The sequence below is a fragment of the Elephantulus edwardii genome, unplaced genomic scaffold, assembly GCF_000299155.1.
Source record: "Elephantulus edwardii isolate Elephantulus edwardi_28Jun2011 unplaced genomic scaffold, EleEdw1.0 scaffold00096, whole genome shotgun sequence".
Lineage (NCBI taxonomy): Eukaryota > Metazoa > Chordata > Mammalia > Macroscelidea > Macroscelididae > Elephantulus > Elephantulus edwardii.
The window spans coordinates 5,058,170-5,072,903 of record NW_006399846.1 but is presented as its reverse complement, the minus strand read 5'-3'; the positions used below and the strand labels follow the sequence as shown (position 1 = coordinate 5,072,903).

Sequence of the window (14,734 nt, the reverse complement as noted above, 5' to 3'; positions counted from 1 at the left end):
CAGGGATGTCATGCTTGGGACAGCGTAGGAGAGGAAGGTCCTCCTCTATGAGGTGGCTTGGGTAATCGGGGTGGGTGTGTCAGAGACAGTCAGATTGGCCCAGGACAGAGCAGGGATTACGGTTGTTATACATAGGGTCGCTATGAGTCGCAAGCGACTCGACAGCACAAAACAACAACAAAGTATATCTGGATTCGAAGTTAGCCAGGGCAAGAACGCTTTCACCCAACTAAGTTCTTGGGCGTGCGCCGCACACACCTGCCGCGCGCCAATCATAGGCCTACGCGCAGGGGCGCAAGCGCCACAGCTCTGGGCGGGGTCTCATGGTTTCCCAGTCTCCCCCAGCCCTATGGCCTCTCAGCACTCTGATTGGCTGTTCTGTGATGACGTAGACGATCGCTTCAGCCAGTAGCGGAGAAGCCGGCCGGCAGCTCGAGGTTGGCGGAAGTCGTGTCTGCAAAGTGATCCCGCAGTGCAGAGGCACCGTGGGCTGCGGTGCGAGTGTACCGGTAATGGACAGCCAGCGTGCCGGCTGCAGGAAAATGACCCGCTTCGCTCTGACCGTCATCCGACAGTGAGTATTTCCGTTACACGCTCCTCTTGTGTGTTTCTCCTTACCATGTGTGTTTTGGGATGAGTGAAAAGGAACGTTAAAATGCCATCCTTTTTCTACCTTCTTAACCATCAGAAGGTTCACTTGGACCGAGTTCTCTTCTAGGCGCTTTCGCAAGAGTTACCTCATTTCAGCCCCTCCCTTCGACCTTCCCCAAGCAGCTTGGAGAGAGGAATACAAGTGTTATGTATCTTCAGCCCGGTGTTAACCGAACAGAGTGCAGTCGCGAGGAGTAAGTGATCCAGATCGTAGCCGGTTGGTGGCAGAGCTAAGACTGAAGAAGGAGAATTGTGACTCTGGGCTCCTCTGTGCACTAGTTCTGCTTCTCAACAGATTACAAAGAATTTGTGAAACCGCTTCCCGTGACTTGGTATTTTGATGCTGAATGCTTTTTGCTTTCTCTTCTCTCTGAATTGGGCTCCTCTTTGCGAGGACAATCAGCACCAAAGCTTATAGTTGAGATTTATTTCTTCCTTTCAGAGATAACAGTTCTGGGAGAGGAGAGAGGGCCTCCGCCCTCTTCTCAGCAGACGCGCTGCCTAATTTTTTTTTTTTTAATTCATTACAGAGTATATGGAACTAAGTCCTTATGCCTTTTATCTTCCTTTCTCAACACTCCTTATGCTTTTTATCTTCCTTTCTCAACACTTATACTTGCAGAGTGTTAATGGGAAGGGAAACTCATGGTAAAGATATTTAAAGCAAGACAAATCCCTGCTCAAGCTAGGCTCGGTTAACTGACTTTTTCTTTTGAAATCTGTTCTTTGTGTGTGTGTGTGTGTGTGTGTGTGTGTGTGTGTGTGAGTGTACCGTCAAATCAGATCTGACTGGTACAGGAGGAGGTTGTCCTCTCTTCCCTAGCAGAGCATCTGGTGGATTCGAACCGTGTGCCTCTGGGATTGTAGTTGCAGGTCCTTGCCACTAGGCCACCAGAGCTCCCCTGGGTTAACTCTCCACCCTCAGTTTTCTGATTCATAAGGTGAAGAAAATGATAGCTCTTACTTCATTGGGATACCTTTAACGGGAGAATTAGATGAGAAAAGACAAAGTTTATAACATAGTCGAGGGGAAGAAATATAGCTGAAGATTGGAAACACCAGTGTGGAGTGCCTGGATGGCATAATTTAACAGCTGGGTTGGAGGTTCAAGTCCACCTGGAGACTCCTAGGAAGAAAACCCTGGTTATCTGTTTCTGGAAAACCAACGACTGACTCTGTGAAGCCATAAAAAGTGTCTGTGACATACAGTGATTAAGCACCCAACTCCCAGCCATGAAGTAAGCTGCTTTAATGCAAGAAAGATTGGCAGTCTGCTTCTATAAAGATTTCAGCTTTCAGAGCCCTATGTGGCAGTTCCATTTACCTTGTAAGATATCTATCTGTAAGTGAAATATGCTCTGTGGCAGTGATTTCTAGAACCAAGTCAGAATCAACTTGAGTTTTATTTCTATAAGGGCAGTTTTGTTAAAAATGCAGTTAGTTCTCGGATATGTATTTATAGTGTTACCAGACCAGCATTTTTGAATATATACTTCAGGCATGCAGGTTTAATTCCAGAACAGCACAATAGAGTAAAAAAATTTGTTTCCTCATGCATACACAAGGTACAGTTACACTATAATGAAGACATTAAAATGAGCAGCAGCTTTATGGGTGAAAAAAATTGAATTAGACAGCTCTGTTGTTGTAGGCCATAATTTCAGGGCTCACCCAACTTTGGATGTTCAAGACTCAAAAAAAGATGGGCAATCACTTCCCATGCCATTTACAACTTGGGAAACCCAATGGAGGGTCAGCAATGAGTTGATTCTGGCTCAATACCAATGTATTTGAATTTTTTAAATACATAGATTTGTTTAATGAAGTATTACTGCAAAGCCACATTCTTCCACCAGAAAGTTAAACTTTACGACTAGGATTGGAGTGGGAAAAGTAGCAGTGTATTATTTACTGGTATATAGGAGGTGGGTATGGGCTTCCCAAATCTGTCCCAACTCTGAGGGAGCTTTGTTAAGGATACACAGAGCTACAGAATGTAATTCAACTTCCATAGTAGTTTCTTTAGTCCAGGTGTTTGGGCCCCATGACTATATGCTAGACTCATTGGTCTGGTCTTGTAAAGGTTTTAGAGATAGTGTAACACCATCCATATGTCAACTTTTTAAGAAGACCTCTCAACTACTTTGAAAGTAAAGGACTTCAACTTAATAAGGCATCTCTCAATTACCTGATAGACTAAGAGTGAACTTTTTATTGTTGGTCGCATAAAGGTTGCCACAAACCTTTCATTTACATGTTTGTTTTTTTTTTAAAGGCACTATCTGAAGTGCAATAAAAAGAGATATGTCCATATGGCCCGGTTTGTTTTGGTTACACATGTTGCAGACCGAGGGTCCCAAAGAATAGAATAGACAAACAGCCAGGAATGAGATAGAGCAGAGAGCATAAAACAGGGCATCAGCAGTTCTTGACTGAAGACCTCAAGCCAAGCTTCTCTGTCTTTTTATTCAAAACCAACAGGAAGTAAGTTACAAAAAAGAATTCCATGCAAACGAAGCCAATCTATTTAAAACCTTGATGCCTCAGGGTGAATTCCAGCCTAGGAAGTAACACTCCATCTGTAGGGGGCCCCTTGCTGTTTCCTGTTTTGTAGGGAACAAACAGCTCACCTTCTAGGATCTGCTACAAGAGAAATCCTAACTTACATATCTAATTTCTTCAATTCCTGAACAAGGGTTTTCATATACTATTTGGTATAAAGTTTGGCTTCCCACATACACAGATAAAATTTATGACACTTTCAGGAACCACTAATATGGTTTGACCTTGTCAAGCTGACTTTAACTGCTATCTATTCTTTTATAGGAAGATAAAATTGGCAATTGTCCACAATTCTCTTTTTACACTTTTAATGATTTTTTTTGTTCCTTTCTGTCTTTTCACCACTTCTCACTTCATAGAACTTTTTGGAGGTTTTTGGACTGACCGATCCTACAGGCAGCAGAGCAGAACAGTCACTGGAGTACTGGTCCTTTCTACCAGTGTTAGAGAAATTTCTGGATGTTGTCACTCAATCAGCAGTGTCTGATGCATATTTAAAACTCAGACTTTGTTAAAAAAAAAACCAAACCTAGATTAAAGTACCCTGGAAAAAATACAAATCAAGCCCATTACTGTTGAGTTGGTTCTTTGACAGAACTGCCCCAGAGGATTTCCAGAGCTGTATGAAAGTAGACCTCTGCATGTTTCTCCCACTAGATAAATAAAGTTATCTTAATTTAAATTCTTAATGTTGCTGTTGGGGCAGTTGCAACTATAGTAACCCTGTGTACAATAGAACAAAATATTACTCAGTCCTACTTTATTTCAGGCCTGGAGCCGTCCTCCTCTGACCTCAGCCTCTTGCCTGAACACTCATAGCTCTCTGGGTCCTTTGATTGCTATGCACACTGTAGCCCTCTTACTCTGTAATCTGTAAAGTCCCTCACACCATCTTACACTACACCTCCTGAATGAGCTTTACTGGACAGTAGTTACCTAAATATGAATGTTATTGCCTCCTGAGTTTTCCTAAGCTCTTGATTGTGGAATGCCTCATAAAATGACTGTTAATAATTTATGGGGAGCTTTGGTGGCCTAGTGATAAGAAGCTGTGTTGTCAACTTAAAGGCACTTGATTTGAATCCACCAGCTGCTCCAAGCGAGAAAGATGGCCAATCTCTTTCCATGTGATTTACTGCCTTTCAAAACCCACTGGAGGTCAGCTGTTGGTTGGTTCTGACCTTATGGTACACAAGAACGATAAATTAATATAGGCATGGCTCTGTTGTAGTTGAAAGCTGACAACAAGCCATTAAGATGAGACTGATAACCTCATTTTGCACGGGAGCACTGGTGGTGTAGTTTGTTGTGTGCTGGGCTGCTAACCCAGAGGTGGTTGGAGTCTACCAGCAGCTCTGTGGGAGAAATACCGCATGTCTCTTTGGAAGCCTGATGAAGGGTTGCTATATGTCCAGCTCAACTCCATGGCAGTGAATTTGGTTTGTTCTCAGTTGGCAGGTGAGCAAAGAGACGTTGAGCAGTCATGTAATTGGCTTCAAGCCAAACTGCAAGTTGAGGAAATGAGACTTGATGCAACTTGAGTGTAAATTCCAAACGCAAATAGCTATCATATTCTTCTGCCTCTCCACAAATAGCCTGGGGACCTCTCACCTCCTCTAACTTCATAAGGAGACGCAAGAAGCAACATCACACTCAGCCCAGAATGGATTTCTGTGCAACAGAAGTCACATCTACCTCCCTACTCCAACCATTTTACCATTTTTTATATCTGCTGTCCCTCCCACAGCACTCTACTTCTCTGCTGGGTTTAAAAACTTTTTGCAGTGACCACACGGACATTATTCAGTGATTATGGGGTTTGTTTAGGAAAGCAATAAATTAAAATTTCAGCTTCAGATATGATTAAGGATACAGTTTGATCAGGATGGCTTTCGCTCAATCTTGATTGTCTCTCTCCGGCTCTTGCTCAACCACTAAGTCCCTACGAGCACCCCACTCTGCCCATAATCGTAGGTCCACTGCTGCTCATCTTTCACTCTGAAGGTCGGCAGGCCTAGCTCTGCCACAAGTACCCAGAGACCCCCTGTTCTGCCAGGAACTGGAGGCAGCCCAAAACTTCTCAGCCTGCTCACTGTAGCTGATTTGATTTGTGGGCTGGGAAGCTCACCTTGCAGGAACTCTGGCTACACAGGACATACTCTTTTTCCTGGCTTAGCTTTCTTATGAATAAGGTGTCCTCTCTGCTCTCTCTCCTTGAGCTTAGCAGGTTGGCAAAACTGAGCATTCCCTTTGTTAGGGAGCCCACACAACTTATTTATGTAGAGGATGATGAGGATGGCACAGAATAGGACAAAGATCAGATCCATTGTTCATAAAGTCACTGTGATTCATTGTTAACTTGACAGCACCTAAACACAACCCCCATAAGGCTGCCATGAACCTTATTTGCATAATAGCAATTTATTCAGTCCTCTAGGTGGACCACAAGCATCTTACTTGCTGTCCTGTCCAATCACTTTATGTTACAGACCATGGTAAGAAAGGTCATATAAAAGCAGATTCATTGTACTCTAGTCTTATATTTTGTGTGTTAAAACCTAGTGTTTGTGGCTTGAATCCACCAGATGCTCTCCTGGAGAAGGAGGAACAATCTCCGCCTGTACCAGTCTGATCCGATTTTGACAGTACACACACACGTGCACAAATAAAAAAATTTAAAAAAACCCCAAAACCAACAAAACCCCCCCTAGTGTTTGTAGGCACTTGACTATTTTCCACCATTTTAGATTTATTTTTTATTTCTAATATAAATATGAAGAATAGGATAAGGATGGTTTGTATTCAGTTCTGTCTGGGAGAAGATGAAATGAAAAATGTTGAAATAATTGACTAGGCTATCGTTAGCTCCTTTTCTCTAACCTTAGGCTTCTCAAGAATATTAAGACTTAACAAGCTAAAAAAAAAAAAAAAGACTAACAAGCTATTTGGAATTAGATTAATAATCAATAACCATTATTAAATATAATAATATACAAATCAGCAAAATTGGGTATACTGTATACTATTGGGAGGGCAAAGGATCAGTGAAAAAGGAAGACTCAATGAAATGGATTGATACAGTGGCTGTAACAGTGGGTACAGAGATCATGAGCTCAGAGATCATGAAGATGGAGCAGAATAGGGTCAGATTCAGATTGGTTGCTCATAGGTTTGATATGAGTAAGAGGATTTGAAGGACCTAACAATCCCCATTGAGATGGATTGATAGTGTCTGTGGCAATGCACTCAAATGTCCTGAGGATGATAAGGATGGTGTGGGATAGAACAGAGTTCAGATCCGTTGTTTATAGCATCATTATGAGTTGTACTTGACTTAACAATATTGGTAATCAAGTAGGAAAGTCATTGCTGTGGAGTGAGAACCGAGTTACAGCTCATCCTCCAGAAGGTTTACAGAGGCTGTGACTCAGACGGGAGGACACAGCCCATTTTGTTCCTGCAGCAGCTGGAAGGTTTGGACCAAATGCCTTTGAGTTGGCAGTACATCTCCTTGCCCACTAGACCACCAGGGAATATGTACTTGCAATTTCTAATGCCTTGGTGGCCTAGCGACAAGAAGCTGCACTGCAATCCCGAAGGCATGTGGTTCAAGTCCACCAGCTATTCTGCAGGAGAAGGATGGGCATTCTCCTCTTGTAAAATTAACTGCCTCTGGAAATCTGCTGAAGGGTCAACTATGGATCGATTGACTCGACAGTACACAATAACAATCGTGTGTGTGTGTGTGTGTGTGTGTGTGTGTGTGTGTATCATTTTTTTAAGAGTTGAATGATTAAGTTTTGTCAAGTCCTCCATGAATCTTTTGCTTACTTTATTGTCTAAGTTTCTTAGTGCTTCTGTAACAAAAATACCATGAGTAGCTTCCATGAACAGGAGTTTATTTTCTCTTTACTCAAAGCCCTGTCAGGCCACAGGGTTTAGTGAAAGGCTTTTTGTCGGCTTGGAGGTGGGCCTTGTCTGCACCTTCTCTTCCCCGTTTGTGTGGCATGGCTCTCAGTATTCCCTGGCTTTTGTGCCTAGGCTGCTCTTTTATTCCTCATCAGTGATAGGCTTAAAACATCCTATACTGTATTCTGATGAAGTCTCATTAACGTAAGTAGAAAAATTATATCCAGATAAAACCAGCACTTATTTTGGGAGACACAGTCAATCTTTTACTTGAAAATTAAAAGTAAACACTGCTGTGGAGTTGATTGTAGCTCATCATGATGATGTGGGACAGAGTGGAACTGCTCTGTAGGGTTTCTGAGGTTCTGAATCTTTATGGAAGCAGACTTTTCCACTTCTTCCTTAGAACTGCTAGTGGGTTTGAACCACCAGCCTTTTGCTTGGCAGCCCAACACTGAAACCCACTACACCACCAGAGTTCCGGAGGGTTTTATTTTTGTTTGGGTTTTTTCCCCCCCTACCCCGTCTCCCAAATTCATATCCATTATCTTTTAGGGAATACAGTTCAAGATTTCAAACTTAGAAATATTCTTATTATTACTGGTTACCTAATAAGGAGAGAGCTCTGATGGCTTAGGGGTAAAGGAGTTGTGCTGACAACCCAAAACTACACAGTTTGAATCCACCCGGTGTTTGCTGGGATAAAGATGGCAGACTCTTCCTGGGTGATTAAGTGTCCCTGAAAACCCACTGGAAGGTCAGCTGTGGGTTGGTTTGGACTGAGTGGTGCACCTCAACAACAACAGTGAGTATGGGGTAGTTGTGCTACTAATCCAGAAGTGACCCCTCTCTGGCAGTTTGACAATACCAGTGACTCCACAGGAGAAGAATGGACAGTCTCCTGTGAGATTCACAGCCTCAGAAAACCTGGAGGGTCAGCTGTGAGTTGGTTCTGACTTGATAGCAATGAGTGAAAGAGTTATTTTTACTCAATTGTAATATCTCTGATCTTTGTGTGTAGGTTTCTGCATATATATGAATTATCATCTGTACAACATTGAATGTGAACAGCAGTCTATGATAGAAAATTTGGAGGACAGCTGGCTGGTCGACTGACTAGAATAGATCTGTATTTCTTTCCATTCTTAAGATTTGTCATCTAGCAGAATGGGTAATTATAGAACTGTATCTTTAATATCACTTGCAAGCAAAATATTGTGAATACCATTAAAAAACGCCTAGAACAGTACATTGGCAGTGTATTTCTAGAAGTTCAGGCAAGGTTTACCAAAATGCCATGGCATCAGGGATTTCATTGCTGATATCAGATGAATCCAGACTGAAAGCAGAGAATACAATAAGAATGTCTATTTGTGCTTTATTGACTATACAAAGGCATAGTCTGTGGATCATAACACATAATATTGAGAAGAATGGGAAATCCCAGAACACTTCCTTGTCCTCGTGTGAAACCTATACCTAGACTAAGAGGCTATTGTGTGAACAAAAGCAAGGGAACATTGCATGGTTTAAAATTAGGAAAGGTGTGCATCAGGGTTGTATCCTTTCTCCATCCTATTCAATCTGTATAGTGAGAAAATTATTTGAGAAGTTGATCTCTGAAGAAACATGTAGCTTCAGGATTGGAGGAAGACTCATCAACACATTTTGTTATGTGGATGATAGAACCTTGCTTGTTTAAAGTGAGGAGAACTTGAAGCACTTGCTGCACAAGTTTAAGCAATTGCATCTCAATGTCAAGGAAACCAAAATCCTTGCCACTTGACTGATAGGTGACATTGTGGTAAGTGGAGAAAAGGTGACATCATGATAAGTGGAGAAACTGTCAGTGATCTCATCTTGGAGCCACAATCAATATACTTTGTGCCAGCACTCAGAAGATCGGGAGACGTATTGCACTAGGAAAGTCTGTTGTGAGGGACCTCTCCAAATTGTCGAAGAGGACTGATGTTAGTTTGAGGACTAAGATGTACCTGATTCAGGCCATGGTCTTTTTCTTCTATTGCTAAGAATCTGACAGCTGGACAGTGAATAAAGATGGCTGAAGAATTGACGCCTTTATGGTGTTGCAAAAGAGAATATTCCCAAAGAGTGCCAAAAGAACAACCAGGTGTGTCTTGGGGAAGGTGCAGCCAGAATGCTCCTTGGAGGCTAAGATGAAGCTTCACCTCACGTACTTTGCACATGTTAGTAGGAGAGGTTATTTCTTGGAAAGGGACATCGTGCTTGGAAAGGTAGAGAGGGTCAGCCAAAGAGAGGAAGACCTTCAACCAAATGTATAGACACAATGACTACACAACGGGCTCAAGTATGTCAGAGATGATGAGGATGGCACAGGATAGGACCGGACTTAGGTCTGTTCTTCATGGAGTCACTATGAGTTGTACTTGACTCAACAGCACCTAATAGCAACAACATATGTAAGAATATATAAGTAATAAGTTAGGAATTTACTAAATTTGTTTTTTTTTACACCCTTAAACCACCGACTAGACTTCTCAAAATCAACACTTGAGAATTATGTTTTCACATATATTTATGTAGAGGACTTCAGGTAAAGCTGTTAAATAAGATCAGGTTTAACATCTCAATGCCATTTAAATCATTGTTATAGTGAAAATTTGCCCCACTGTATGTGTATTTTTAAAATATTTGTCTCTAATTTGTGCCAAACTGAGAAATTGTGTGTTAAATTTGCTTAACGGGAAGATGGGGTGGCCACATTTCTGTATGAGTTCTAAAGAAATGGCACAGAATATAAGTCAGGACTGAAGGCGTGTCTTTTAAATGGAGAAGAATGTGACATCCTACAAAATGAGTGATGACTGTTTGTAGAAACTATAAATGGCTGGTCATAAGACGGCTTCTTGGCATGAGCATCTGGATTCTTGCAGAGTCAGGCATTCTGTTTCGGAAATGGATCACACTGCAGATTCTGAAAATGAGTGGTATTACTCCTGACACTTTCAAAATGTATTCCTTTGACCTTTCAGTTCCCTCACCTCTGTGCTGTTACCATGAGCTACACTTTAAGGGAAATGGATTAATAGTGAAAGTATTTTAGCTATCAACTTTCTTTTCCTCCCCAAACTACTTTTCAAGTTGGAGGCTTTAAGGATTTATATAAATCTCTTAATGAAGCAGATTAAAGGTATAAGTTAAATATTTATGAATTTTTTCTTAAAAGAATTGTTTTCTGGATTCCTGCTTTGTAATACTTATAAAGTGATGTGAAGGCCAGCATACCCAACATAAGTTAAAAGTAAATGCCAGTGATTATTAATAACTTATATCTGCAGCATTGTCTGTTGACCCTTGCTAAGTACAGTCACCTTTTTACAACCCCCATTTTAGAAAAAAAAATCATTTGGTAGACTAGTGTCTTTGCAAAACTATCAAATTACTGTGATTTCATTTTTAGTGTGGTGACATTTTTATAGCATGATCTTTAATTTTCATATGAATCTTTCTATCAGCTGCACCATGTGAATTAAATACCAAACTAATCTTTTCATCAAGCTATAAGAAGTAGTAATTTTCCTGACTCTGATTTATAAAGGCCTAAATTTTTTGGCGACTTGGTCTCTAGAGAGTTGTGCTGCTACCTAAAGGCTGCATGTTCAAATCTGCCAGTGGCTCCCTTTGAGAAAGGTGGGCAGCCTTTTCAAGCTGCAACAGACAGAAACCAGATGGAGGGTTGCTATGAGTTCAAACTGACTTGACAACAGTGAGCGATTATGAGGTTTTTTGGTTTGTTTGGGTTTTTTTTTTTTAAATCTTGTGCATTAAGGCTATATCCTGTCTCCATACCTTTTAAATCTGTATCAGTCATTTGGCAGACTGGACTTTATGAGGAGGAATGTGGCATCAGGACTGGAGGAAGACTTATCAACAACCTGTTATGCAGATGACACAACACTGCTTGCTGAAACTAAAGAGGACCTGAAGCATTTGCTTCAGAAGCCCAAGGACTGTAGTCTTCAATATTGATTGCAGGTCAACAATAAGAGAACAAAGATTCTCACCACTGGGCCAATTGGAGGGTTCAGATCTATTGTTCATAGGGTCACTATGAGTTGTACTCAACTTGACAGCACTTAACAACATGATGAATGGAGACTTGAGTTTGTTAAAAATTTGAGCTTGCTTGAGTCCACAATCAAGCACCAGCAGCCAGTAAATCAAGAGACAAATTGTATTTGGAAAGGCTGTGTCAGGTACTTCACCAGAGTGAAGTGCAAAGATCTCAGCCTAGAAACTAAGGTAAGCCTGATTTAAGCCATTGTCTTTGCAGTTACTTGCTATGCATCAGAGAGCTGGACAATGAATAAGGATGATGGATGGAGAATTGATGCCTTTGAGTTGTGGTGCTGAACATACCACCACAGACTTCTAAGAGAACAAACAGGTCTGTCCTGGAGAGGGTGAAACCAGGTTGCTGTCTGGAGGCAGGATTTTGAAGCGCCATCTCACATACTTTGGGCATGTTGATTACTGTCAAGTTGAGCACGACTCAGAGTGACCCTATAAACAAAAAGGCCTAAAGCGTTTCTAGAACTATTGTCATTATTCAAAGTTCATAGAGTTTACAGAGGCATGTTTAGGAAGTGGATGCCACTCATGATGCCCTCCAAAAAGGGGCCAGTTCTTGGAGAGGGGTATCATGCTTGGAAGGGTGGAGGCACAGTGCAGAAGAGGAAGACCCTGGATGAGATGGATTGACAGTGACTGGGGTAATAGAGGCAGGTATGTCAGAGTGAGATTGGCTCAGAGTAGGGCAGGGTACAGAGCTATTGTTCACAGGATCTCTATAAGTTGAAGGTGACATGTGGCACACAACACCAATACATGGTTCTGTATCAGATCTACACCCCTGATTTTACTGGTATTTAAAAAAGTAATTTTGTAAATATACAAGGGTGTGAGGGGAACATCTTTGTATTTTACTGGAAATTCAATTGGCTACAGAGCTACTCTTGGAGAAACATTCTTTCTCCTTCTGCCAAGATTCTAGCCTTGCAATCCCTCTGCTCTGTAGAATCACAACTGAAAACCAGCCAAGGAGATCCCGTTGCCTGTTGATTAGATTCGAACTCATAGCGGCCATATGGGGCAAAGTGGACAGCCTTCTCTCACTCCCAGTGGTTCCCAAGGCTCAAAATCTTGATAGAAACAGAATGCCATTGTGATGTCCAGTCTAGTATGATTCATAACGACCTTATGAATAACAAATCTGAACCCCGATGAATCATTGCCATCTCTGATATACTTGACCCCTTTGCTGCAGTCACTGTTATCAGTCTGTGTGGTTAAGGGTCTCCTTCTCTTTCTTTGGTTGACCTATCTTTTCAAGCATGATGCCTTTCTCCAAGGAATAGCCTCTCCTAACAGCATGCCCAGATTATGTGGGATGAAACTTTGCCATCTTTGCCTCCAGGGAGCACTCTGGTTGTACTTACTCCAAGACAAGTCTGTTTGTTCTTTTGGCTGTACATGGGATATTCAGTGTTCTTCTCCACCACAACTGCTTAAAGGCATCAGTTCTTCTCAAAGGCATCAATTCTTCTATCATCCTTATTTTTCATTGTCCAGTTCTCAGATGCATAGCAAGAGATTGAAATGACCATGACCAGGTGCACCTTAGTGCTCAGACTAACATCATTGCTCGTCAGTAATTTGGAGAGGTCCCTGTTTGCAGACTTTGCCAGTGCCATACATCTCCTGATCCCCTGACTGTATCAATGGTGTTGATTTTAGATCCAAGTAAGATGAAATCCTTGAAAATGTCAATCTTTTTTCCATCTATCATGATGTACCTATAGGTTCAGTGGTGAGAATTTTTGTGTTCTTGATGTTGAGATGTAATCCGTATTGAAGTCGCAGTCTTTGATCGTCTGCAGCCAGCCTTTCAAGTCTTCACTTTGAGCAAGCAAGGTTGTGTTCTCTTTGTAAACACAGATTGTTGATGCGCCATCCTCCAGTCCTGATAGCACATTCTTCACAGAGTCCTGGTTCTTGAACAATTTGCTCAGCCTAAAGATTGAATAGCAATGGAGAAAGGATACAGCTTTGATGCAAGACCTTTCTTCATTTTAAACCATGTAGTGTTTCCTTGCTTTGTTCAGATAACAACTTGTGGGTCTTTGTATAGGTTTCATATGAGCAGAGTGTAAGTTGGTGTAACCACGTTGGCATTATCTAGTAAAGTTGGATATTTGTATTCCCTTTGGCCAACTAGGGCTACCTTCTGGTGCATGTAGTGTTGCTATGAGTTAGAGCCAAGATGGCATTTAACAACAATTTGTAGAGCAATTCTACTACAGTCTTAATGATGGGGTCATAATAACAATTTGCTTTTGAGTCTGTTCTGATTCTCGTGGTGATCCTGTGTTAAAGTTTTTGCTTTGTAGAGATCCATGACCTTTGGAAGCAGATTGCCAGGCCTTTCTACTGAGGCCCCTTTAGATGGGTGCAAGCAGCTAACCTTTCAGTTAATAACAACGTGCTTACAACTCATAGTGACCCTAAGAATGACGGACGTGGCCCTGCACTGACCTGCTTCATCATCACAAGCTCTGATCTGCTCAAGCTCATTGTTGCAGTCACTGGATCAGTCCATCTTGTCGGGAGTTTTTCCTTTTATCTCCCATCCTCTTCTTTCCCCAGCATATTTTCTTTTTTCCAATGACTGGCCCATCCTAACAACACACCCAGAGTATGGGAGATAAAGTTTCATCCTCCTTGTCTCTAAGGAACACCCTGGTTACACTTCCTCCAAGACAGACTTGTTTTTTCGACAGTCCATTCAGTACTCTAACACTGCAATTCAAAAGTATCAGTTTTTCTTCTGTTGTCTTTGTTCACTCTTCAGCTGTCAGATGCACACACGGGAAGTAATTAAAAGGGCCATGGCTTAGATCAGGTGCACCTTAGTCTTACCCTTGACACTACTGATTTTTAGCACTTTGGAGAGGCCTTTGATATAAGAGATTTTTCCCAGAGCAAGACATTTTTTTATTTTATTTTTTATTAAGAGCTTTTACTATGGTTGTTGATTGTGGACCCTAGTAAAATGAAATCGTTGACAATGTCCATATTTTCTGCGTCTCTCACGATTTTGCCTACTGGTCCACCTTACACCACCAACAACTAATTGCCCTGTGTATTTTCCTAGTAGTATTTCCAGTCTCTCTTCCCTCCTGTTTGCGCCATAATTGCCTTGGTTTGCTTATTTGTAAAGCTTGTACATTTGAAAACTTAAGATATCCTATTTTTTAGAGCATTTTTAGGTTTGCAGAGAAATTTTGTAAACAAAATTGAACTGATACTGAAATGGTGTTAACAGAAGTCTGTAGTTTGCATTAAAGTTTGCTCTTTGTTCTATGTAGTTCTGGCTTGCTTTTTCAATGAGGTGGGTTTTTAAGAGCAGTTTTTGGCTTATGGAAAAATTGTTTTTTTTTTTCCTCTATAATTATATTATTAATTTTCATAAACATTTACATTGATCTATGTGTCTGTCATTGTACCAGTACCATGCTGTCTTTACTACTACGGCAGTGTAGTAGGATTTGAAATCAGGGAGTGAGATACC

General features: G+C 41.3%; 1 protein-coding gene across 1 annotated transcript in view; it reads left to right on the top strand.

Annotated features, from left to right (window-relative positions):
• The first annotated feature begins 512 nt into the window (after positions 1-512).
• Positions 513-14,734, top strand: part of LOC102874602 (chromosome unknown open reading frame, human C12orf5) — a 34,835-nt gene continuing 20,613 nt past the window's right edge. Inside the window, exon 1 of the mRNA XM_006891369.1 lies at positions 513-574. Coding sequence (XP_006891431.1) covers positions 513-574 — 62 coding nt within the window. The remainder of the gene's footprint in view (positions 575-14,734) is intronic.